General features: G+C 45.8%; 1 protein-coding gene across 1 annotated transcript in view; it reads left to right on the top strand.

Annotated features, from left to right (window-relative positions):
* The first annotated feature begins 742 nt into the window (after nt 1-742).
* Nucleotides 743-25,279, top strand: part of MARCHF4 (membrane associated ring-CH-type finger 4) — a 110,142-nt gene continuing 85,605 nt past the window's right edge. The window contains exon 1 of the mRNA XM_032754575.2: nt 743-2,762. Coding sequence (XP_032610466.1) covers nt 2,244-2,762 — 519 coding nt within the window. The 5' untranslated portion in view covers nt 743-2,243. The remainder of the gene's footprint in view (nt 2,763-25,279) is intronic.

Raw genomic sequence — 25,279 nt, forward strand, 5'->3', positions numbered from 1 at the left:
CTTGGTCCCTCCCCATCCCCTTCCCTCGCACAGTTCTCTCCTCCTCTTGCTCCCTCTCCCTCCAGCTTCTTTTCCTCTCATCCCCTTTCCCTCCTCCATCCCTCCGCGGCGTCTGCGTCAGGCCCCCACGAGCGTGACGCGCGGGGTCTGGGTGGGAGCTGTCCACTCGCCCGGGGTGCTGAATGCAGCAGCGGCGGCCGCGGCGCCGGCGGCGGAGATAGCCGAAAGCCTCCCTCGCTGCAAGAACCTTGTTTCCAGTTCTCGGACGGTCAGCTCGCCGCCCCGCCACCTCCCTTCCAGCGCCACCCCTTTGGGAACCCAGCCAGTGGGGGCAGCGGCGGGTGCTGAGCAACGGCGGAAGACGAGACAACACCTGGCAGCAGCCTGGAATCTGATTTGCTTCCTCTTGGCTTTTATAAGAGATATATTTATATATGGTTTTGGGGAGTCGCGAGGACCAAGCTGGAGCCAAGTGCCTGCTGCCTCCCACCTCGGCCACACTGCTTCGCTCCCCCCTCCCCACCTTCAGCTGGCACCGCAAACAAGCCTTACCTCGTTGCATCTGCGAGGAGAGGTAGCAACAGCGAGCCCAGCCAGCCAGAGGCGGCGGAGAGGAGGAAGGGGCGGGGTGGGGGGGCAGAGAGCGAGCCGAAGCCGCCCTTGGTGGGGGTAGCGGGGGCAGAGCTGCCGAGTAGACCCGGCAGTCGCCCTCCTCCGCCCCCACCCTCCGGAAGCACTCTTGCCTGACTGAGAACCGAATTATTCCACTAGTATTATTTCATTTTTTGTTACCCCCCCTCCTCACTCCCCAGCCTCCCCCACCCCCACGCCGGCCTCGCCTCTGGTTGCATGGCAGCGCTGCCCGGGCGCGGGGGCTCAGGGCTGGCCCCCAGGGAAGGGGGAGGAGGAGGAGGATCATGAAGGCCGGAGTCGCGACCGCGCCGGACGGCGGGCAGCAGCCAGAGGACGAGCCGGAGCAGCCCCCGCCCCAGAGACACCCGGACGCCGAGCAGCAGTCGCCTCCGCCGCCGCAGCAGCAGCTGCGGGCGCGGGCCGACCCGGAGCCGGAGGAGGAGGGCGACCGCGACCCAGAGGAGGAAGAGGAGGAGAAGGCGAGGCCACTCGCCCGCCCGGACCTGCCCTTCTCTCGGCTCTTGCCCCTCGCCCGAAGGGACCTTTGATGGAACCGAGGGGAGGGGACCACGGATTTGCCGACTGCAGCAGGGGTGGGCTGGGGGCTGAGATAATGTAACGACTCCTTTCTCCTGTTCTCTCCCACACGCCCGTCTCCTCTACCCCTATTCTCTGCTCCGCCGCCCTCTCACCCCGGTACACACACCCTTCCTCTAGCCAGGATCTTCATGCTCAGGAAGGAGGCGCCTCTGCAAGGGTTAAACGATCTTTTCTTTTTCTCCCATCCTTTTTCCTTCCCAAACCTCTATTTTACCTCCCTTCTCTTAATTGGCTTTCCCCTCTTCGGTGTAGCCCTTTGGCTGCGGAGGCAAAGCACAAGCCCCTAGCCCAGTTTCACCTGCAACACCCCTCCCCCACCCAACTGCTCTCTTAAAAGCAACTCTGGTGCTTCTGGGGGTTAATTACCCCAGTTTTCTGCCCAGGAGAATTAAAACTTCTCCCAATCTTCTCTCCTCCCCTACCTTGACTCCTCCAACCCCTACCACCTGAGAAAAACGATCTTTTCTCTCTCACACATGCAGTCCTCAATTCTTCATTGAGCTAGTTTTCTCTAAGCCCAGCTCAGTCCACTCCAGATTCGATTTACAGTTGTTCCCACCCTTTTATATAAAAGAAAGATTTCTCACTGCCTAGGAATTTGAGAAGAACCCAATAATCTTTTCCTGGGGAACTTTTAAACAATTCGACATTGATTTTAAGGCTCTAGTGGCCCCTCCACCACGCTTCTTCAATCCCTCTGCTCCTACGAGTGTCCTCAGGTCAAAGGCAGAAAGGAGACACACTGAACAAAGTTGGAGGTTGGGGTGGGTGTGTGAGGGCAAGAAAAACTTTTTTGTTATTGGGCTTTCCAGGTGGAATTCAGAACCAGTGACTCACACTTCTCAGTCCTGGGAGCAATTTATTTGCTACTTGGAGGGGTTGTAAGAAAAGCCAGTGAGAAAGCAGACTCCCCCCACAACACAGATCCACTGTGGACCCCCAAACCTGTCCTGTCCCCCTCTTTTAAGACTCCGGCCACCCCTCTTGGGCTCTCTACTTCCACGGGGCACATGCTGATGCCCCTGTGTGGGCTGCTGTGGTGGTGGTGGTGCTGCTGCTGCGGCTGGTACTGCTGTGGATTGTGCGCCCCAGCCCCCCAGATGTTGCGCCACCAGGGTCTCCTCAAGTGCCGCTGCCGCATGCTCTTCAATGACCTGAAGGTTTTCTTACTGCGGCGCCCTCCTCAAGCGCCCCTGCCCATGCACGGCGACCCCCAGCCCCCCGGTTTGGCGGCCAACAACAACACCCTTCCGGCTCTGGGCGCCGGGGGGTGGGCAGGCTGGAGGGGCCCCCGAGAAGTGGTGGGCAGGGAGCCTCCTCCTGTGCCACCTCCACCCCCCTTGCCACCTTCTTCTGTGGAAGATGACTGGGGTGGCCCAGCCACAGAGCCACCTGCCTCGCTGCTCAGCAGTGCCTCCTCAGATGACTTCTGTAAGGAGAAGACCGAGGATCGCTACTCACTGGGCAGCAGCTTGGACAGTGGTATGAGGACCCCACTCTGCCGCATCTGCTTCCAGGGGCCAGAACAGGTGAGTCCCCTTTTCTCTTCTCCTGCTTCCTGTGGTATTTTCAGGTCTTGCAGATTACTACTCGCCTGCTTGCCCTGGGGAACCGTTACGTTGTCTTTAGTATGAGGACTCTATGTTTAAGAGCCCTCATTGATGTTTCTTGTGGTTAAGTTTGCCCAATGAGTGTCTGGTTCCTGGTGGAGCCTGTTTGGTGGTTCGTTTGTGTTCTAGATTTTGCATTTTCCTTCCAATGCTAGTGTCTCCAATTCCAACTCCAAATTTCACAAACATCCTCAGAATAGAAGATCTAGAAACAACGGAGTGAAGAAACTTGGTGGTACATTCACACTGGTTGCCAAGATATCCTCTTATCTAACTTGTTGATAGTAACATTTCGTCTAGCCCATCTTCAGTCCCATATCCCAACTTCTTCCTGATCTGAGAGTATGCCGAGATCTTGTTCTCTTTTCCTATTCTCATAGGTTGAAATCCAGTAAGTTTGTTCTTTTACTTTGGAAAACTTCCTTTCATATCACATTGACATCCTCAGCATTATGTTCTAGCAACTGAGGAGGAAATGGAGAGGGATTCTAGGTCCAAGACTATATGGTTTGCTGAGACACTTCTTGGGAGACTCGAATTTTTCTATGTTGAAAACAGGCAGGTAAATGGGAACGAGAGTGAGTTTAAGAGACTGGTGTAGGCAATAAGGTATCTTGCTATTTCCCTTTTCAGACCTAAAAAGTGTATTGACTTAGAAAATCCCTTAAATGCTCCCCATCCAGGATAGGGGATGCCAACTCTCATATGGCCCAGAGCTTTCCCAAGTCTGGCAGGTTTTTCCTACCCTATTCCTTCAGATTTTCACAGACACCTCTCCCAACTTCACCTACAATCTAGTATCGGCAATGCTGGATAGCATGTGTACATTCTTCAAGAACCATAGAATGTGGCAACACTCTCCAAAGAATCCCAGATAGAAAGGCTCACGCAGTTAGTGATGCTGGAGAAGGAGTATTCAATTGCAAGGTGGGCAAGGTTATGTGTTCCTATCAGCCACTTCTTCAATAGTTTCCTGAAGTGCAGGGAAGACTTCTGGATACTCCTCGAGGAAGTGGCAGTGCAGTAGGATGCCATGCCAGACTTTGACTGGCTCTGGTTCTTGTTGAGGGTGTGCTCTGTAAGATGCATGCTTAGCTGGCATTTTCATTCATTTTCTTGCTTTGCTCTCAATGGACAAAGAACTTTAGGGATCAGTGATCCCTGGAGCTACAGCTTGGAATTATGAGGGGAAGTGATTATAGATCTCAGTGTGAATAAATGTCTCTGAGAGGCTGGGGGCTGGGTTCTTCCATCTTAAGATTACCTAAGTATCCAATAAAGTGTTGTCCAGAGTTGAAAACTCCTGTTAGGAAAAATCCTCCAGAGTGCCTTTCCTTCAGTCTTTCTCTCTACTTCCAGCACCAGGCTCTGGCAGAGCTATGGGGTAGAGTGTCTTGGCTGACAACAAGAGGGTGCCTCACTTTGATATCAGGATCTTGCCACCATCAAGTACTTCATACTTCCAAAAGAAAGAATTACTTAGCTTCCTAAATTCCTAAGGCATTTCTTTTGTCTCCCATATAGGCTCAGGTCTGCATGTCACAGGGGCTTCTGAGAGTGTGGCTTCTGGCAAGAGCACTCTTGTCTCTAGAAAACAGCAGGACTTGGAGGTACCCTGGGATAGTATTTCCCCCACTGTGTGAACTTCTCCAAATAGCTTTATGCCTCTAGGCTGCTTTTCCAACTTAAGTGATTTGGAGACACCTTTTCATGCCCCCGCCCCCGCTCCTTTCCTCAGAGGTGTGTTGGGAGAATCCAGGAGAAAATAAGTGTAAAAATATCTTGGAAGGAATTTATATATAATGAGCATGTATTTTGATAACAGAAAGCTGTATGTTATTGAAAAAAGAAAAAGAAAAAAATCATTGGCAATACTGTGAAATACCCTCATGTGATACAAGATCTGGTCAGAGGTTAGAAGCTTTCCTTTCTTGTTCATTATTTTGATGGTGTGTCATAAATAAAGCATTGAATAAAAAAGCTAACGCCAGTAAAGTAAAGGGCTCTTTATGTGGGAGGATTAGGGGGCCATGTCTGCATTAAAACTGGATCAAATTAAGCACTTCCTGCATATGATTATTATGTTTTGGGGGTTTACCTTATCTGCGCAGGAGCCAAGAGGCTTTAATGGGATTGTGTTACAGTAGTAATAACAGCAATGTGAGTACTGCATTAGATGTGGAGAACACAGTTTCCCAGTTTCTTCTCATTTTTTTTTTCACAGCATTTCTATGAAGGAGACAAAGGAGGGGAGATAAGGGAAACTCTAGAAAAGGAAGAGAGAGATAGAGAGGCAACAGCAGCGGAGGAGAGGGAGAAAGAGAGGGATAGAGAGAGAAGGAGGAGGAGGAGGGAGGAGGGGAGAGAGAGAGAGAGACACGCTAAAATTTCTGTATTTTAATTTCTGTGCAGGGAGAGAGCTGTCCAGCAATTGTCTACACATGGCCCTGGAGGAAATGTGGTCTGCAATCTTAGTAGCTGAATGTCTTGGTGTTATCTCTGCCCAAACAAAGGAATTAAGCAGACCCCCACCTCCCTGCTCCCCATCACCCCAGTCATTTACTACTGCTATAGGGGCTAAACGACTGCCAAAAAATGAATATTTGATCTTTTCCTGCCAAGAGCTTGCAATATTTGTGGTGAGGAACAACAAGAGAATCCAGCTAGTTTCACCTTTGTACCTATCTACAAAGGACTTTGCACCTATCTACAAAGGACTTTGCATCCATTCGTTGGTGCATGCATTTATTTAACAAATTTTTCAGGGCACCTACAGTGTGCCCGTTGCTATTCCAGGCATGAGTATTCAGGAGTGAACAAAACAGACGAGATTTCTGCTCTCCTGAAGCTGACATTCTAGTAGAGACACACAAATAGACAAGTAAACTAGTAAGTAAATAAGGTGATTTAAGCTCCATGATGAAATTTAAAAAGGAAAATGAGTTAGAAAGGAATGAAAGGGAGGCAGTGGGAAAGGTACCATCACATTGGATAGGGTAATCAGGAAAAGCCTTCCTAAGAATGTGTCATCTGAGCTGACAACTAAATGATGAGAAGGGCCCAGCAATGCATAGGTCTAGGGGAAGAGCATTTCAGGTGAAGGAAATATCAAGTTCAAAAGCGTGAATGTGAATGAGCTTAGCATGTTGGAAAAACAGAAGAGAAGACAGGAAGAGAGAGAGAGATAGGTGTGAACACTTGCTTTGCGAACCTACTTGGCTCCATGCTAGAAAGCTACTGAGTAGCCTCTCTCCTCTCCACCATTCATTCATGTTGAGCAGGGGTCAGGACCCATGAGACTGTAGAACCAGAGTCCAGCTCACAACCTCCTCACTCTCCCTTTTTGGTTGAAGCTGCACTAGCCCACTTTGCGGGACAATGTACCATTGTGAGTAATCTGAACTCTCTGAAGCCAGATGGCCCCAGTTGGAGGCCTGAACAAGTTATATAGCCTGTCTGTGTCTTGGATTCCTCATTTGTAAAGATGGAATAATAATAATAGTCCCCATGTCATAAGATTATTCTGAGCATCAAATCAGTCAATACTATAAGAGCAGTGCCATTGTAGTATTTTGTTATTGTTATTACTATCTCAGATGCAATACAGTGCTGTTCCTGCCTTGTTTAAAAGGAAAAATGTGCCCCAGCCCACAGGCTGTCAGGAAGCCACTATGATTGTGGCATGGATGTGGACTGTTTCTTGCAGATTTATAGTGCTCTAGGCACAGAGCGGAGCTTGTCCGTTTCCATCATCAAAGTCTTTATAAGGACCTACCTTTTGCCTGCTGTTCTGCTGGACAAGGTCCAGAGACATAGGGTAGATGTGGTCCTGCCCTCTGGGAGTGTCATAATCTAACCCAGACATCACAGGGGCTGATAGAGATCAAGAACACACAGACAGTGAGGCTGAGTGAATTACAGTAATATCAGGTACAAGAAAGAGATGCATGTTTAAAAGAAGCTAGTGGGCGGGGTGCCTATTCAAAAAGACAAGTCGGGGAATTTGCCACTTTATCTACAGTTAGTTAGAGAAGGCTTCTCTATTGCTGCTGAAGACCAAGTGAGAAGAAATGGATTTAGGCTGCAAGGCTGAGGTTAGACAGATGGAAGCAGAAGAGATGTGTCCCCCACCCCCACACCTGACTGCCATGGTGGATTTTATTTTTGTGGAGCAACCTCCAGGCACTCCACACATGGATACCTTGAAAAGAGGTGAATCCACCTCCCAGCTAGGCAGCTGTGGAGTGCCTAGCAGTGGGTACGAAGACAAAATCCACCATGGCAGTCAGAAGCTAGGGTGGGAGGCCACCTGTTCTGGCCCTAATGGGAAGTAGGATGTGTATCTGGAAAAGTTTAGCAGGCTTAATCTGCCTTTTTATTCTTTCTGGGGTTGTCTTCCCTGGAGTTCTGCATTCAGAAGGAGCAATAATTGTATAGAATGTTCTAGTCAGTGTTTTGGTTAGTTGGGAATAAGATATGGCTTTTCAGGGCTTGGGGAATCTGGAGATCCTAAGATGCAATGAAAACCTGGGAATGGAGCTCAAGTAGAGCATTTTACAAGAGACTTAAATGGTGTACTTACTCATCTTAGTGCTGTGGTTTGATTTTACATTTCTTTGTGTGGTTATTTAGTATCTGTCTTCCACAAAGAAGAGACTCATCCCTAACATTTACAGGCCCTAGGGCAGGAGTATAAATGGAAGCTCACATACTATGTGCCAAAATATTTAAAAGTAGTAAATCCAGCTAACAAACTGTTAAACAAAATATACTTTATCCTTCTTTCCTGAAAAATACTCCTTCAAAATAACCTGGAAGACAGGTTTGAATTTAGAACTTTTAGATGTCTCTGGATTCTGTACTAGCCAAATGGGGATAACTGTCCTTTGGTCTACAGGACATTCTGATTCTCTTTCCAGTGCTGACTCTAGCCTGTACTAATGAGCCTTGGACCCACGTGTATGGACAGTCCTGCTGGCTTGTCCAAGCTCTGTCCATATCATCCCCAAAACAGTGGTGCCTTGCCCCAATCCCTGCCCTTGGGCCAAGAAGGGAACAGTTTATGGATCCAAAGAAGAGAGTCTGCTTTGGACGGTGCAGGTCCTGGGAGCTAGTTCATGGCTGTCTGGACAGGAATTCCAGGGTTCTGGGTAATTGGAACATATTCCAGAAGAGGGGTGAGGTTTCTTGACCCTGCAGACTCCTCACACTGTGGGGAGAGGTGCAGCTGAAGGGGGAGCAGAGTGGGGTCCTCTAGAGCTAGACGTTCTCTTGCCTGGGTCTAAGGGGAGCACTGCAAAGGGACTATAAGATCCCTGGAGGAAGTGAACTGTGTGTGTTCATTCATTGTTAGATCATCGGCTTTCAACCCAGTACCTGGCACCTGCTTCATGCTCTATGAGTATATCTTGAAAGGACCAATCTCTGGAGCTCATCTAGTGGGCAGCTTCATAGGTAGGAGAACTGGGGAAAAGAGAACATTTAGGAAAAAAGTGGTGTCAAATGCCAAAGGTGTGCTCTGCAGAAGAAAGGGTCCACAGGGCAGTGCCTTCGATAGTGATAGAATTTCCAGGGAAGTAAACTTGGGTTTCACTATTATACAAACTTTCTATCAAAGCTGTCCCAAGATGTTATAGGCTGCCTTAGAAGGAGGATCTTATGGGGACGTGGGACTAGATAATCCTCAAGATCCCTTCTGAGCTTGGGAGTTGGAATTCATAAATAAGATCATTTTGGGGTCCGGGAGATTTTTAATCTAAGCAAAAAGAGATGATCCCCTCACCCTCTCCAATTCAAGGGGTCATGTCATCTCAGGACATCTAGGCCCAGTAAACATGTTACATGGCATATACAAATATATCTTCAGCAAAGATTGGAGAGAACAGTCTCTGTCCTGTGTTCATAGAAATCCTAAGGTGTTGCCAGCCATATTTTTGCTGCAATTGTAAATTTTCACCATGCACACACCATGATGGGAGAGCAAGCCCTTCATGGCCAATAGGCAATGGACACCATTATGGACCCAAGGATACAAAACCATCCTGGGAAAGGGGGAGCCCAGTTACCTCCAAGAGTTGTGAGCTTTCAGTTCCTACTTCTGTCAGTCCTGATCCTACTTAAATTGGAAGCTCCAAGAACCTTTTCTTCACTCAAGGCTCTTACCAAAGCTCTAATTCTCTATCGGGAGATAAGGTAAGGATGTTAAAACCCCACCACTGGGTTACAGGCTATTTCACAGATATAGCTATCTTACATGCACACACTTGCTCACGCATAAGCACGAATACAACATTGAATGCATCTGTCTCACTTTCACAGGCAGAACTGGGAATGAGAGGAGGGGAGATGCCTGTGTCTTGACACTTGTGAAGCAGTTCTCCAATCAATTGTTTGTAAGATTCTCTACACAGTGTTCAGTTCGTAGTAATCCTTCACTTACCAGTATCAGCTTGGGCTGAGTTGACCAATTTATTGGATGTGGCTTCTAGCTGAGGCCCCCATTGAGAAAGTTACTTAAGGCTAGCAGGGCAGGAAGTTATGAAATAGGGATTTCAGAAGAGGCTGGAAGAGAAAAAGGAGAGATACTGGGACTCTCTCTTTCTCCTGTCTTTCTGCCCCTTTTTCCAGCTGGTATGCTGGAAAAGCCCAGCTGTGGCCTGTGAGATGGGGGAGGGAGAGGAGGTTGGAGGGAGAGGAGACACTTAAAGGAGTGTGGGAATGAGCAAGCTGCTGGTTGTTTGCTGGGAAGGAAGCCAAGTTGGAAGTGAGCCTGGATGTAAAGGAGCTGGCAAGAAAATACTGTATGGCCCAAGCTGCATACCATCCCCCTCCCGAGATGCCAGAGTTTACATGTGCATATAGTACACATTTGATACCTCCTTCTGTGTATGGTAAAAGCAAAGGTGAGGTGTACCCAGGGCTGACTGTCTCATGACGAAATAGCAAAATTGAGTAAGTTACAATTTGAAATCCAGGTAGATGCAAATTGTCAGGGAAAGAAAGGGGGAGTTTGCAAATATAGGTTCTATCCAACTCTGTGATCCAAGAATGACCTCATGCCCCACAAGGGGGACACAAGGTCCCCAGTCCTGAACCCAGCGAATTGTACTCATGAGGATTTTTGCAGGACCTGTCCATAGAGGTGTTGAGAAGGACAGATCAAATTATTTTTCTCCTTTATGGAAAGATTGTTTTGGATGTAGTTGAATAGAATCAACATCAGTGTCTGAAAGAACCCTCTTGAAGCCAGCCCAGTGGCTAGCATAGGGCTCTGCATACAGTAGGGACTCATTATTTGCTAATCCTTTCCCCCTGCTACTCGCACATGTTCATTCCAGATTAATAGTGCTATCTTTGGTTCCTAGTATATGCGTGGTAGAAGACATATTTGTGTGTGTGTATAAACGAAAAGGCCAAGCAACGGGGGTATGGATGACCCCTTGCAATCTCATCCAACCTCATTTTCTGTTTCTATAATGACAAATAGCAATGATTCTTGTCCTGGTAATCATAGTGATCATTATCTTGGCTTGAGACCATTTGGCCAGCATGCATTTCCTTATTCTATTGCAGAATGATGGGAAGAACATGGGCTTTGATGTCCAAAAGACATGGATTTCATTCCCATTTGGGGCCCTTCCCAGTTGAGTGGTCTTGGGCAACTTATTTAACCTCCCTGGACCTAGATTTTATTGTTTATAAAGCAGAGATAAAATACTGAGTTTGAACATTTGTAAGGAATTGACATGATGCATTAAAGATCTAGGCACACAACAGCTGCTAATTGAATGAGGGTGATATTTACCCCATCCCACCAGTGTATCTCCGAGACCTGGAATGGAGCCCTCAGATCACACTGTTGCTTTTCCTACTACCCTCTCTCACTGGAGTCTTTAAAAAATCAGATGTCTAAGGCTATGCTTCCATCACAGTAAACCCCAAGCTGTTTTTGTGACTGACAATCAGGGATGCATGTTTTGGACCAGCCTCTGTTTAGCACATTTTCTGCCTCTGTGTTGTCTGATTCAGCTGAACTCTGTCCTCTCTTCCTTGGATCCCTCACTCCTAACATAGTTGTCTTTATCCATCTCCATCATCACCAGGTCCCTGACAGGTCTTTATTAAGCAGCACTCTCTGCTTGGCAGGAACCATGTAGAAAGACACTTTCCTGGACTTTGAGTCCCTAGAGGTCAGGGGCAGACCATGCATGCAGGCAAGCATGCAGAAGAAGTTGCAGAGGAAACACTTGCCCAATATGTAACAGCAAGGGATTTGCATTGAGGGTCCTCCTTGGACTAGGTCCTCCTTTCTGAAAGCCTGAGTTGGGATGGACAGCCCCAGACAGACATAATGTTAAATAACATTGATCCCCAGGTAAGAATGTTGTTCCCTTTTCAGTTTGTTCTTATGCTTCTTGATTATGTCTAGGAGAAAATCTGACCATAGTGATAATATGTCTTTAACACCTTTCTAGCAGTGTCAGTCTGCTTTATAAACAAAGAAAGAAGGCATTAGACTCAGAGTCTTCAGACGTGCACTATTTTAGCTAGAATTTCTCACCTTGTTTGTTTACATTTGTGTGTGTCTATTCTTTTTTTTAATGGGCTTCATTTTTTTAGAGCAGCTTTAGGTTCACAGCAAAATTGAACAGAAAGTACAGAGAGTTCCCATGTAATCCCTGCAACCCCACCATCAACATCCCGTACTTTGGCCAGGCACAGTGGCTCATGCCTGTAATCCCAGCACTTTGGGAGGCTGAAGTGGGAGGATTGTTTGAGCCCTGGAATTTGAGACGAGCCCTGGAATTTGAGACCAGCCTGGGCGACATAGCAAGACTCCATCTCTACAAAACAAAACAAAGGCAAAAAAAAATCCCACCAGGGTGGAACATTTGTTACAACTGACCCTACATTAACACATCATTATCACCCAAAGTCCATAGATTACATGAGGGTTCACTGTGGTATCGTATATTCTAAGGGTTTTGACAAATATATAGTGACATGTATCCACCATTATGGTATCATACAGAATGGTTTTACTGCTCTAAACACCCACTGTGCTCCACCACCTATTCATCTTCCTGCTTCCACTCCCGATCTCCCGGCAAAATATTTGGCCTTTTCCAGGATGTCATATAGTTGGAATCATACAGTGTGTAGCCTTTTCAGATTGGCTTTTTCACTTAGTAATATGCATTTAAACTTCCTCCATGTCTCAGTGTCTTTTTGTGGTTGATAGCACATTTCTTCTTAGCGCTGAATAATATTCCATCACATGGATGTCCCAGAGTTTTTCTATTCTTTTTATGGCAAATGGTACCAGTTTTTTCATTTATGGCAGTGACAAAAAGTCTCCCTTAGAAATAAATTTATTGAAATAGAAATGTGAGACATTTAAAGGCAAATGTTAAGTTTGAAGAAAATAATAGTATAAATGGTACATGAATACATCAAAAAGTATAAGTGACTGAAGTTATTCTGACCTGGCTACACTTTAAAGTAGCTTTGAAACATCTGTGGACATCAAGAAGTGCTTCAGGAAGGGGATGATACGTGGAGTCCCAGGCTGTGATCCCAGGGTAGTGCCCCGGGATCTGCATTTTCAATCTCTGACTTTGAGAATTCCAAAGTAGGTGACTACTTCAGGAATACCATGTATTAGTAGGAAATCAAGTGGGGAGAAGAAATGTGTCCACCAGACCTGAGGTTCTGGAACAAGGAACAGAGGTGTGGGCCCTGGAGGAGGAGAGGAGAGTTAGTTGGAAGAGTATGATATAATAAAAAATGCAAGCTCAGTCATTCAGTGCTGGCAGAGTTCAATTAATAAGAGCAAGATCTGTTATGAAGAAAGTGACTTTTTATTCCAAAGCTAGCTTAGGGGAAGAAGTACAGGTTTCTTGCTTTAAGGGTACTACTTCGTTTTCAGAGCAGAAAGCAGGTGCTTTTAGAAGGGGTCTCAGCGTGCAAGGCACACAGTGGAGGAAGCAAGCAGGTGGAGGTCTGCATAATTCATTTCAGTGCCTTATCTACTGGGTGGTCAAGCTGGTGACTGCTGGCACCTTCATGAGCAGAACTAGACTGTAAATGTGATCAAAACTTTCCAGGTGGGAGAGAGTTTTGTAGTGGGCATACTTGGGGTTGTAGATTGACTGTTGTCTCTTGAGGCAACCTCCTGGTGGGTGAGTTCCACTCAAGCTTCTAAACACATAGTTAGGTGAACTTGTCCTGTAGGGAGAGCCTGATGAAGAGGAGGTAAAAAGCTATAATTGCCTTTCTAAAGGACTAAGTAGGAAGTGGGGAATAGGGGGAAACAGAGAAAAGAGAAAAGAAGAGGAAAAAATAATAAAAATAATAATTCATTCTCTTTTTTGTAGAAAAATGGGGGTACTTGGCTACAACAGGACCATGTGACTAGGAAAGAAGAGGCATGTGTCACCCATGGCAGAGGTAGGAAGGGATGCCTCTTACATCTCTCTTCTCCCCTGCCTCAGGGATCTGAGAACTCTAAGTCCTAGGTAGGATAGCTGCAAGATGGAAAAGTCTGACCAACATGGGCTCTGACATGAAGGAAATGCTAACTTTGATTGTGTTAAGACACTGAAGCTTGGGAGTTTGTCTGTTACCCAGCTAATGTTAATTTCCCTGACTAATACAACCATAAATTCCCACTCCTGAGGGTATTCTTGAGTGAAGAATATTCTGTTCTGAGGGTATTCTTGAGTGAAGCCAAATCTGGGGCTTGCTTCTCGTTTCTCCCCATTTGGTTTCCTTCCCCTGGGTTCCAGAGCAGGGCAACAGATGGTACACAGCTCCATCCCTCACAGCTCACTAAGTCCCAACAATGAAGTGTTTCAGCTCAGGAATGACATATCACTTTTGTCTACAACTGCCTGGCTGGATCTAGGAACATGGGTCTGCCTAACAGCAATAGCGGTGGGGAGTATAATCCTTCTGGGTACCGGCAAAAAGATGAAGGCTTTTTTTCCAGGGATGGGTGAGTTCTAGAAGTCTCTACCTCAATAAAAATAGAGGGAGTGAACAAATGAGAAAACACATGGCAAGCTTTTAGAACACCATTTGACCCACATTAAGCATGCAATAAGTATTCCTAGTTATTGTTCTTATTTGCTCTTTTATAAAAAGAGGAGGTTGTGCTCTGGAATATCCACGCTGCTTCTAGTTCTGCTGTCCTTGTTTATGCCTTATCATGCCCCCGTCACACCTGGGGCTGATATAAATCCAATTCCTCCTTCTATCTATAGCAGATGCCTCCCTAGAAGAATGGTCTAAAAACTGGACATTAAAGGCTGAAAAGGGAAAAGAATTTGGGAAATAGAAAATGAAGACTGTCCCTGGCATAAGGACAATGAAAGCAAGGAGTCAGAGATGCTTTTGGAGAAAATTAGCAAGGTTGATAAGAACACGGGCTTGTAGAGTCAGGCAGAACTGCTTTCAGATCCCATTGTTACTGTGCAGTAGATATGTGTCCTTGGGCAAGTCACTTGTAGACTCAGAATCTTAATTTCCTCCACTGTAGAATGGCAATGATAATAATAGTACCTGTCCCAGAGGTTGTTGTGAGGTTAACTGATATAATGAATGCAAAAATCTTAGCATAGTGCAGAATATAAACATACAATAAAATCACAAACGTACATTAAACATTAGTGCTTGGTGTTTTTGTCTGACCTCACAAGCTCGCTATTGTTTTTTCAAACTTTGAAAATTTCTGCCTTGGACTGTGTATGATTGCGGGCTGCTGACCTCAGGAGGAGCTGCCATAATATCATCTTTCAGGAGTAGATGAAACTAAATATACCCAACCATTGCCTGTAGCTAAATAAAATGATCTCACAGATATACTTACTATTTTTCAAATGTATATGGAACAAACTCAAAAGCATTCTTCAATTTACTATAGCTTGTCAATAAATATATTCTCAAAGAGATACTTGAAGTATAACTACAGTCATTTGAGGGTTTGTGATACTTTTTGAATATTAAAAAGAGTCTAATTAGAGAGATTTTATAAAATAACTGGCCAGTACTTTCCAAAGTCTCAACATCATGAAAGATATAGAATGAAGGCCGGGCATGGTGGCTCATGCCTTTAATCCCAGCACTTTGGCTGACTAAGGCGGGAAGATTGCTTGAGCCCAGGAGTTTGTGACCAGACTAGGCAATATAGTGAAACTTTGTTTCTACAAAAAATTTAAAAATTAGCCAAGCATGGTGGTGCAAGCCTGTGGTCCCAGCTACTCAGGGGACTGAGGTGGGAGGATTGCTTGAACCCAGAGGCAGAGGCTGCAGGGAGCCATGATGCACTACTGCACTCCAGCCTGGGTGACAGAGGAAGACCATGTCAAAAAAGTGTGTGTATGTGTGTGTGTGTGTGTGTGTGTAAAAGTGTACATATAGAATGATGGGGAACTATCTCAGATTGGAAGAGTCTAAGGTGATATAACGACTAAATACAATGTATAATCTGGATTGGATTCTGGACCACGTAGAGGACATTAGTGGGACCCTCGGTGAAATTCAAATATCTGTAGATTAGTTAATAGTCTTGTATCAATGTTAAGTTCCTAGTTTGGGTCATTGCACTATGGTTATATGAGATTTAACCTTTGGGGAACTTGGGTGAAAGTCATATGAGAAATCTTTGTGCTATCTTCATAATTTTTTTTTTTTTTTGAGACAGAGTCTCGCTTTGTTGCCCAGGCTGGAGTGCAGTGGCATGATCTCAGCTCACTGCAACCTCTGCCTCCCAGGTTTAAGTAATTCTCCTGTGTCAGCCTCCCTAGTAGCTGGGATTATAGCGGCCCGCCACCACGCCCAGCTAATTTTTATATTTTTAGTAGAGACGGGGTTTCACTATGTTGGCCAGGCTGGTCTCAAACTCCTGACCTCAAGTGATCCACCAACCTCGGCCTCCCAAAGTGCTGGAATTACAGACGTGAGCCACTACGCCCGGCCTATTTTTATAATTTTTAAAATAAGTTTAATGTTATTTCAAAATGAAAAGTTAAAAAATAAAAATAAAAGGGAAGAGGCTTTTCAGACTTGGAATAATTGCGAATTACCAGTATAGCAAAAAGAGCATAGATTTGCTGGTTAGAAAAACCTGTATTAGAATCCAGGCTCTAGCATTTACTAGCTGTGTGGCTTTAGGCAAATCAGTTAAATCCTCCGAACTTCAGTGTCCTCTATCTGTCACACGGGGCTAATGAAAATAAATATCTCATAGAATTGTGTGGAATTTAAGAAGACAATACGTAGCACAGTGCATGAAATGGGCTCCTGAGAACTATTAGTTCCCTTTCTGGTCTTTTCTTCCCCATCTGTCCAAAGCGGATGATAAACATGCTTCACGCAGTTTCTCAGGTATAAGTATACTGCATGCTTTGAGATTGACAGGAGGGACACCCGAGCAGTGCAGTGTTGAGTGGGCAGGGAAGTTTCCCCAATATGGGCCCTTCAGCATCTAAACAGTTAATGATCATCAGCACAAACAGCATTGGCCATTATGCAGTGTTCTTGAACACTTCTTAACCTGACACTGCCAAAAGAGTGCCTTCGCACATTGAAGGAATGTGGGTTGTATATTTTGATTTATCCCATGGTGATCCCTCTAGGAGCCACAGATTTAAGCCTCTACGGAGCAAAAAGAGCTTTCTAGTCCTGGGGCTGTCAGTTCTTCGACTGGTTTGGAAAACAAGTGCCAAAACCAGCCAGAGGCAGGTGAATGAGTATAGGCAGCCGGTGAGGGTGTAGAGGTGTCCCTTCTGTTGTATGTGTGCTTGTGGGTAAGAGGGAGGGAGAAGATTGAGGGGTTGGGGGAGTAGGCTGGGTCTGCGTGAAATGCAACTTTTTAACATAAAAGAAAAAAGGCACTCCAGGGGTTGGCCCATTTGGCTGCTCCAGCCTTTTGTGCATCTTTGTTCCAGGGAGAACCCAGAGGGTCTGGTCTTTGCAAAGTCAATGCAGACATTCTGTGCAATACTTGCTGCTTTATTTCTGGCTTTTTGACATCCATTACGCATTTGCCTGCAAAAAAATAAAAAATCAGTTTGAGTATCAGAAAGAGTACGTGATGTGATTTCACGGACTTTCCACCCCTAACCAAAGACCAAACAACAACAAAAAAAATCCACTTATTGGGAAGTGACCCTAGAGGGAGGTTCCTCCCAATTTAAATTAATTTTTATTCTTTCTACAAATGCAATTCAAGTAAAAAACTGTGTCTTTGACATGACGCTGGAATTTGCTTCAAAATAATCCAGTGACTATAAGTAAAACAAGACTGATTTTGTGTGTCATTGCTGAAGGTGGGTGCTGGGTACATGGGGGGTTTATTCTAATTTTCTCTCTACTTTTATATGTGCTTGAAAGTTTCCATATTGTTTCATTAATAAAAAGATTATAAAAATACAAGTATTAGGGCCAGGCGCAGTGGCTCACGTCTGTAATCCCAGCACTTTGTGAGGCCGAGGCGAGTGGATCACTTGAGGTCAGGAGTTCAAGACCAGCCTGACCAACATAGTGAAACCCTGTCTCTACTAAAAATACAAAAATGAGCCGGGTGTGGTGGCACATGCCTGTAATCCCAACTACTCGGGAGTCTGAGGCAGGAGAATCACTTGAACCTGGGAAGTGGAGGTTGCAGTGAGCCAAGATCACGCCACTGCATTCTAGCCTGGGTGACAAAGTTAGACTCCGTCTCAAAAAAAAAAAATTATTAAATAAGTTTCACAAACAGGCAGGTGGAATTAGCTGAGAGTAGACAAGACAGCTTTGGGCACAATTATGCTGAGGACCAGAGTCAAAGACAGAAAGGACCTGAGTGAGTCCCACCAGGTATTCACCAGTCTTGCTCAATGAGGGGAATCAACTTGATGACCTCTTAAGGGATCCTCCATCTCCCAAGGTCATGATTTAGAGATGAAAATGTCCTGTCGTGGCCGGGCGCGGTGGCTCACGCTTGTAATCCCAGCACTTTGGGAGGCCGAGGCGGGCGGATCACGAGGTCAGGAGATCGAGACCACGGTGAAACCCCGTCTCTACTAAAAATACAAAAAAAAAATTAGCCGGGCGTGGTGGCGGGTGCCTGTAGTCCCAGCTACTCGGAGAGGCTGAGGCAGGAGAATGGCGTGAACCCGGGAGGCGGAGCTTGCAGTGAGCCGAGATCGCGCCACTGCACTCCAGCCTGGGTGACAGAGCCAGACTCCGTCTCAAAAAAAAAAAAAAAAAAAAAAAAAAGAAAATGTCCTGTCGTCTGTTTCCTTTCTGGTCCCCCTGGTCTAGTGGCAGCACTCAGTAGAGGTTGAGTGAACACCACTTGGTGTCAGGCCCCGGGAATGCAGAGATAAGATGAGGAGCTCGGAGTCTTGTGCAAGAGACTGGTGTGCTGAGAATAACCACAAGACATACTGAGTGCCATGGACCAGGGTTGCATATGTTGTGCTAAAAAACCACACAGGAGGGGTGACTAGTGATGCCTGGGAAAGCTGGAGAAGGACCCCACGTGGGCTTGCCTTTGAGTGGTTGAGTAAGAATGAGTAGGTGGAGACAAGGCAGTTAAGGGAATTCTCCAGGTGGAAATGTATGCCAAAATATGGCAATAAGAGATTAACCCCGATTCTCCTCATCAGAAATGTATTCCTTCCTACTCAGCCTAATCCTGTCTCTCTCTCACTGCATTTCAAATTGCCCTCTGTGCTTTAAGACCCAGAATGCAGGGTAGGGTGCAGAGATGGGAGAGATGTGCTTACTCCTCTTTAGCAACTAGTCCTCTTAAGCCCAGCCTTTTTGTGGTTGGTCCTAATGACCTTTCTGTAATAGGAGTCTAGAAGTCTGGATGTGCTTGGAGGCACCTGCCTGGGAACAGTAACTCCACAACAGCCATCTTGGTTGATTGAATGGAGTTTTTCTCTGGAAGCCACCGGAAGGTCTGGAAGAAACCTTGTGGGTTCAGAAGCTTCCTTATCTTCCAACACATGCAGAGCCACTAGCTCATGTTTCTATGATGGGAGGGAAGAGTAGGCATTGTTTTCCTGATCTTTAGAAGCGAGAAACTGGAGGCCAGGCACGGTCTCTCATGCCTGTAATGCCAGCACTTTGGGAGGCCGAGGTGGGCACATCACTTGAGGTCAGGAGTTTGAGACCTGCCTGGCCAACATGGCAAAACCCCGTCTCTACTAAAAATACAATAATTAGTTGGGCGTGGTGGCAGGTACCTGTAATCCCAGCTGCTCAGGAGGCTGAGGCAAGAGAATCATTTGAACCTGGGAGGGGGAGTTTGCAGTGAGCTGAGATTGCACCACTGCACTCCAGCCCAGGCAATAGAGTAAGACTCCATCTCAGAAAAAAAGAAGAAGAAGAAGAAGAAGAAGAAACTATGACCCAGAGAGGTGAGGGGACATGTTCAAGGTGGAAGGCAAATGCCTAAGCTGATATTTCCTATTCTCAGACTAGAAAATATCAGTGAATACATCTGTACCTCTCAGGAGAAATAAATTCTTCCTTTTTTCACCCGCTTTCCAGCCTCAGAGCTATTTATCTATTCACTTCCTACATATTAATATATTGTAGTAAAGGATTAATTTACCAGAATGCTTAGATAATGGAAGAGATCAAAGAGAATGGGTGGGAGTTTATGGTTAATTTGATTTTCTAGTGAATTTGGGGCTAACCCCTGTAAGTTTTATTTCAGTTTTATCGTTGAAAGTCTTTATAAAATGTGAGGATACTTGGCAGTGCTTTTGAACATCGCCTCAATTTTTTTTTTTTATGTTGAAGTGTTGTCGTTTAAAGTTAGGCTCTATGGTTAGAAAAGGCACAGGAAATGAAGTTCTAGCTTCACAGACCACAGGATATCTTGTAGAAGCTGGTGGGTGGCTTTTATTTAAACTGTGATATCAACTTGTTTTATCTTTCTCCCACACAAAGGGGAATAAAATCTCTAGTTCATCCATTCTGCAAATATTTATTGAGCAGCTGCTTTGTGCCAGAACTGCATGAGGATTCTGGGTACCATGGTGAATTGGAACATAGCTCCTGTCTTCTTGGTGCTTTGCCAGTCTTGTGACTGCAGGGCAGGAATTAAGATATAGTATGGTAAGGACTGAGGACTGCTCAAGGTGTTGTGGGAGGGCAGGCTTGAGGAGGGTCAGGGATGGCTTCTCACAAGGTGAGATATCTATGGTAGACCTGAATTTAGCCAAGATAAGAGAGTGGAACACACTCCAGGTCAAAGGAGGAGCTTTTCCAAAAGCACAGAAGGGCCAGGCCTGGAGGTTTATGTCTGTAATCCTAGCACTTTGGGAGGCCAAGGTGGGAGGCTGGCTTGAGCCCAGGAGTTCAGGACCAGCCTAGGCAACATGGTAGGACCCTGTCTCTATTTAAAAAACAACAAAAAGAAGCAAAAGCTCAGAGGGAGGAAAGAAATGTCACCCCTGGGAGGAAGGGAAAGGCCACTTTGCTTCCATACACAAGCACTCACTCATCCTCCTTTCTCCGCACACTCACCCTGGGCAGTAGAGTTGTGTCAGCTTCTCTGGAGCATCTGCTGGGGCAGCTGAATTTCCCTTGACTTGGGAGCTCCATCTGTGCAGGCCCTGGCCTAACCCAGCCTGGCTTCCACCAGGAGGCTGCCTTACTTAGCCCACTTGAGGAAGGGGGACACAAGAGTCCCTCCATTTGGGGTGATCACTAAGTTAACAATCACGTCAGGTTGCTGGGGATTGAAACAGGTGGACAAAGGAGAGTACAGAAGCCCCAAGCCCCTGGACATGCCAAGGTCCCTCCAATGTGGTTGGCAAAGCGGATCTCTTTCAAGACTCATGCATACTTCTATTCCAGATCTTTGACCTAGAGGCCATTTTCTGGACAGAGAGCCAAATAAAATATCAGAAATGCAGCACATACCCCATAGTTTTCTCAGCACTTGGAATTATCTAGTCCTTCCTATTATTCTGCATTTGCTCATACCTGTAGGGATCTGGTAGATGCACAACCAACGTACTATATTTGCCTTTTTTTGTCCTTTTAAAATTAATCCCCAGGTGCCATCAGCATTATTACTACCTACCCTCATGCTGGAAAGGGTTAACAGGTTCTGTTATTTATAGAATAATGCACTTTGAGAAAGGGACCTTCCTTCATCTTTGAGATGAGTCAGTCAAGGTCTAGAGAGGTTAAGTGAGGTGTGTGTGTTACTGTCATGCACAGATGCTGTGCTAGCCATAGCCACAGCCATATCATCATAAACAAAACAGACAAGGCCTCCACTCTCATGGAGCTTACAGCCTAGAAGTGAAGTCCAGCAGAACTGTGGGTCCTCAGCTCATGATAGTGGTCCTGGTGGCCTTGGCCCCTTGGCTGAACTGCACCAGCTTCTTCTTTTTATTATTTTAAAATTTATTTTAATTATTTATTTTTTAAAGGCTAGTCAAGTGAAGCAGTGGGAGTGGAAAAGGAACAAAGAAATTTGTAACTGGTTGTGATCAGTTATTTGTAAATACCACTGCACTTGGACCAGCCAAGCTTCTTGGCATAGTTCTGCTTGTAGCTCTTGCATTCCCTCTGCTGATAAGCCTTCAGCCTCTCGAAAAGGGTTGACAATTTCTTGGTCAACTTTCATGTCCTTTCTCCACTACATTTCTACTTCAAATATTCAAGATGTCTTTTTCCTTGCGCGTGGTGATGCCTGGCATGCAGTGGGACTCCCAGTGGCAGTAATGTCTGTTCTTTGCATGTTTCCACTCTAGAAACTATTCACTCTGAATAAACAATTACAGTTGAGGTAAGTGCAATGGGCAGAAGCACAGCTATTATGCTCCAGAAATATAATAGGGTCCTTCAGGAGAAAACTGTGAAATTGAGATTATTATCCCTTTCCCCTCCTATGAATGAGAGGCAGACTTGGAGGGTTGGGTTACTTGTTTGTTTGTTGTAAGACCGGGGTTTGGATTCTAGGCTCCTGGCTCCAAGGTCAATGCTCTTTCTACTGTTTAATTAAGCATAATTAAATTTAGCAGCTATTTTTCAAGTACCTGTGATTTGCCAAGCATGGTGCTAGCCCTAGGAACTCAACAAATAAATATGGTTCCCTGTCTCAATAACTTTTCAGTTTAACAAGAGAGATAAGTGTGTGAGCAAATGATTGTCATAAAAAACCATGATGATGAAATGTTCCAATAACATCAGGGGCAGAAAACAGGGAGGGGCATGCTTAGATTGCATGAGTCAGAGGCCAGTGGCTTCCTAGACAACAGAACCTCTAGCTGGTGGTAGGAGCATGTGCGATAGCAGACCAGAGAGGTGGGGGAGAAGGGGCCCACAGGCACCTGTCAAACAAGGTGGTCTGGTGTCACAGTGTGGTGGTGTGGCACAATGAGGTAGTATGGCACGATATGCTGTACTGTGGTGGTGTGGCACAGTGTGGTGGTGTGGCACAGTGGTGATGGCGTTGGTGGTGGTGTGGCATAGTGTGGCATCATGTGGCATAGCACGGTTGTGTTGTGGCATAGTGAGGTCTTGTTGTATCACATTACGGTGCGGCAAAGCAAGGTGGTGTGGCAGGTGAAAGAAATCCACTTGATGAGTGTCAGAAGACAGGAGGGCAAGGCCCAGAGGCCCCTGAGCATGTTAGTTTTTTGCCTCCACCCGGCTGTCCCTTGCAGTGAGATTGGGAGGAAAGCATCAGGCCACCACCTGACCCAGTGACCCTACATAATAAAGATTTTGAGCAGTTCACTCTGCTGCTTCTCACTGTCGAGAAAAATGTTAAATGCCCAGTGACAACCAGGCACTCCTGAGGTCCGACCCTAACCTTTTGGTCGAGCCTCCAACCTCATCACTTTAACCTCCCACCAGATACTCTGGCTAATCCCCACTGCCTGCATCTCCAAATAGACTCCATAGCTCTCTGCCTTTCGTTTCCATTCAAAGGCGTTCTTCCCCACTGAGGCCTCTCTTCCGTCACCAGTCCAAGCCCAGCCTCCTCCAAGCACTAGCCTGTCACATGTCACCTTCTCCATAAAGCCTCCTTCCTGCACTTCACATCATCCCCAGCTGTGCTTCTGCAGCACGCAGCGCAGGCCACCTGCCCTGTTATCACTATGTACCTGTGAAACCTCCATTTCTTCCTCCCAGGTGAACGATGAGCTCAAGGGAGCTTATTCCATGTGTCTAGTTCACCTTTATACAGAACCTTGTGCCTTGCAATCGCAGAGGCTCAGAAAGGTAATGTAATTACTGCAATCGAAGCCAATTAGGCATTTAGATACTTTCATGGATCCACTCAAGAAAAACTTGTTTTTGTTTTCCTAACCAGTGTTCTCCCCTTTCTGCTAAGACGGGAGAGGAGAGATCCCTGAAACTTATGTTTTTAACCATCTTGTGGTTAGCACATCATTCTCTCAGCCCTTTCTTCAGCACATTGAGCATGTACACTGAATTTGTTACTGCTCCCCACACTGGGAATTAGTCACTGAACAACGAAACAAGATCCTTGCTCTCAAGGAGCTTACCTTCTTGCTCTCAGATACAGAAACCCAAAGACACCAGACCAGCCCAAACTGACTGACAGTCGGCAAAATCACTGACGTCTTCTCGGTGTCAAAATCCTGAAAGACAAGAAAGACTGAAGGACTGTTATAGATGGCAGCAGGCCAAGGATAAACAACAATGAAGTGCAATGTGGAATTCTGGAACCAAAAACAAAAAAATAGGATGTTAGTGGAAAATTGATCAAGTTTGAATTGAGTCTTTAGTGTGTACCATAATTTCCTGATTCCGATCATTGTACAGTGAATATGTCTAATGTTAATGTTACAGGAAAAGGGTCCTGATCTAGACCCCAAAAGAGGGTTCTTGGATCTCTAGCAAGAAATAATTCAGGGCAAGTCCATAGAGTAAAGTGAAAGCAAGTTTATTAGGAAAGTAAAAGAATAAAGAATGGCTACTCCATAAAGCAGCCCCAAGGGCTGCTGGTTGCCCATTTTTATGGTTATTTCTCAATGATATACCAAACAGGGGGTGGATTATTCATGCCTCCCCTTTTTAGACCACATAGGGGGACTTCCTGACATCACATGGCATCTGTAAACTGTCATGGCACTGGTAGGAGTGTAGCAGTGAGGACAACCAGAGGTCACTGTCGTCACCGTCTTGGTTTTGGTGGGTTTTAGCCAGCTTCTTTACTGCAACCTATTTTATCAGCAAGGTCTTTATGACCTGTATCTTGTGCTGACCTCCTATCTCATTATGTTACTAAGAATGCCTTAACCGGCCAGGCACGGTGGCTCACGCCTGTAATCCCAGCGCTTTGAGAGGCCGAGGCGGGTGGATCACCTGATGTCAGGAGTTTGAGACCAGCCTGACCAACATGGAGAAACCCCGTTTCTACTAAAAATACAAAATTAGCCAGGTGTGGTGGTGCATGCCTGTAATGCCAGCTACTCGGGAGGCTGAGGCAGGAGAATCACTTGAACCGGGGAGGCGGAGGTTTCAGTGAGCCGAGATCGCGCCAGCACTCCAGCCTAGGCAACAAAAGTGAAACTCTGTCTCAAAAAAAACCAAAAAACAAAAAAGAATGCCTTAATCTCCTGAGAATGCAGCCCAGTGAGTCTCAGCCTCATTTTACCCAGCCCCTATTCAAGATGGAGTCGCTCTGGTTAAAATGCCTCTGACATTAACATTAGGAAAGACTCAGTGAGGGATGTATGAAAACTGTATTTTTGCAACTTTTTGGTAAGTCTAGAAGTAGTTCAAAATAAAAAGTTAAAAAAAAAAAAACCTGTGCCTAATCCCCAATTCTTCTCTGTCTTTACCATCACCCTATCTCCATCAAGGGCATTTTTCTTTTTTTTTTTCTTTTTTTTTTTTGAGACGGAGTCTTGCTCTGTTGCCCAGGCTGGAGTGCAGTGGTGCCATCTCAGCTCACTGCAACATCCGCCTCCCTGGTTTAAGCAATTCCCTGCCTCAGCCTTCCAAGTAGCTGAGATTACAGGTGCCCATCACCATGCCCGGCTAATTTTTGTATTTTTAGTAGAGACGGGGTTTCACCATCTTTGCCAGGCTGGTCGGCATTTTTCAAACACCATGTTCTTCTATGGCTTCTACTCTCTGGATAAAGAGAAACGGATGGATTCAAGAGATGTTTATACTGCCACCGTCTCAGTTCAAGCTACCCTCCTCTCTTGCTCCTGGATTACTAAGCCTTTGTTTTGACTTCCCGCTTTCATTTTTATTTTCTCCATTCTATTTTCTACAGAATTGTAGAGTGATTGATCATTTTTCACCCAAATCTGCTTCTCAAAATTGGCTTTAAATTCTTCTGTGGATCCTCTTCTCTTAGAATGATGCCGCAGTTCTTTGACTGGTTTTACAGGGTCATTCACAGGCTGCTGTATTAGACCGTTCTTACACTG

The sequence above is a fragment of the Hylobates moloch genome, unplaced genomic scaffold, assembly GCF_009828535.3.
Source record: "Hylobates moloch isolate HMO894 unplaced genomic scaffold, HMol_V3 SCAFFOLD_1, whole genome shotgun sequence".
Taxonomy (NCBI): domain Eukaryota; kingdom Metazoa; phylum Chordata; class Mammalia; order Primates; family Hylobatidae; genus Hylobates; species Hylobates moloch.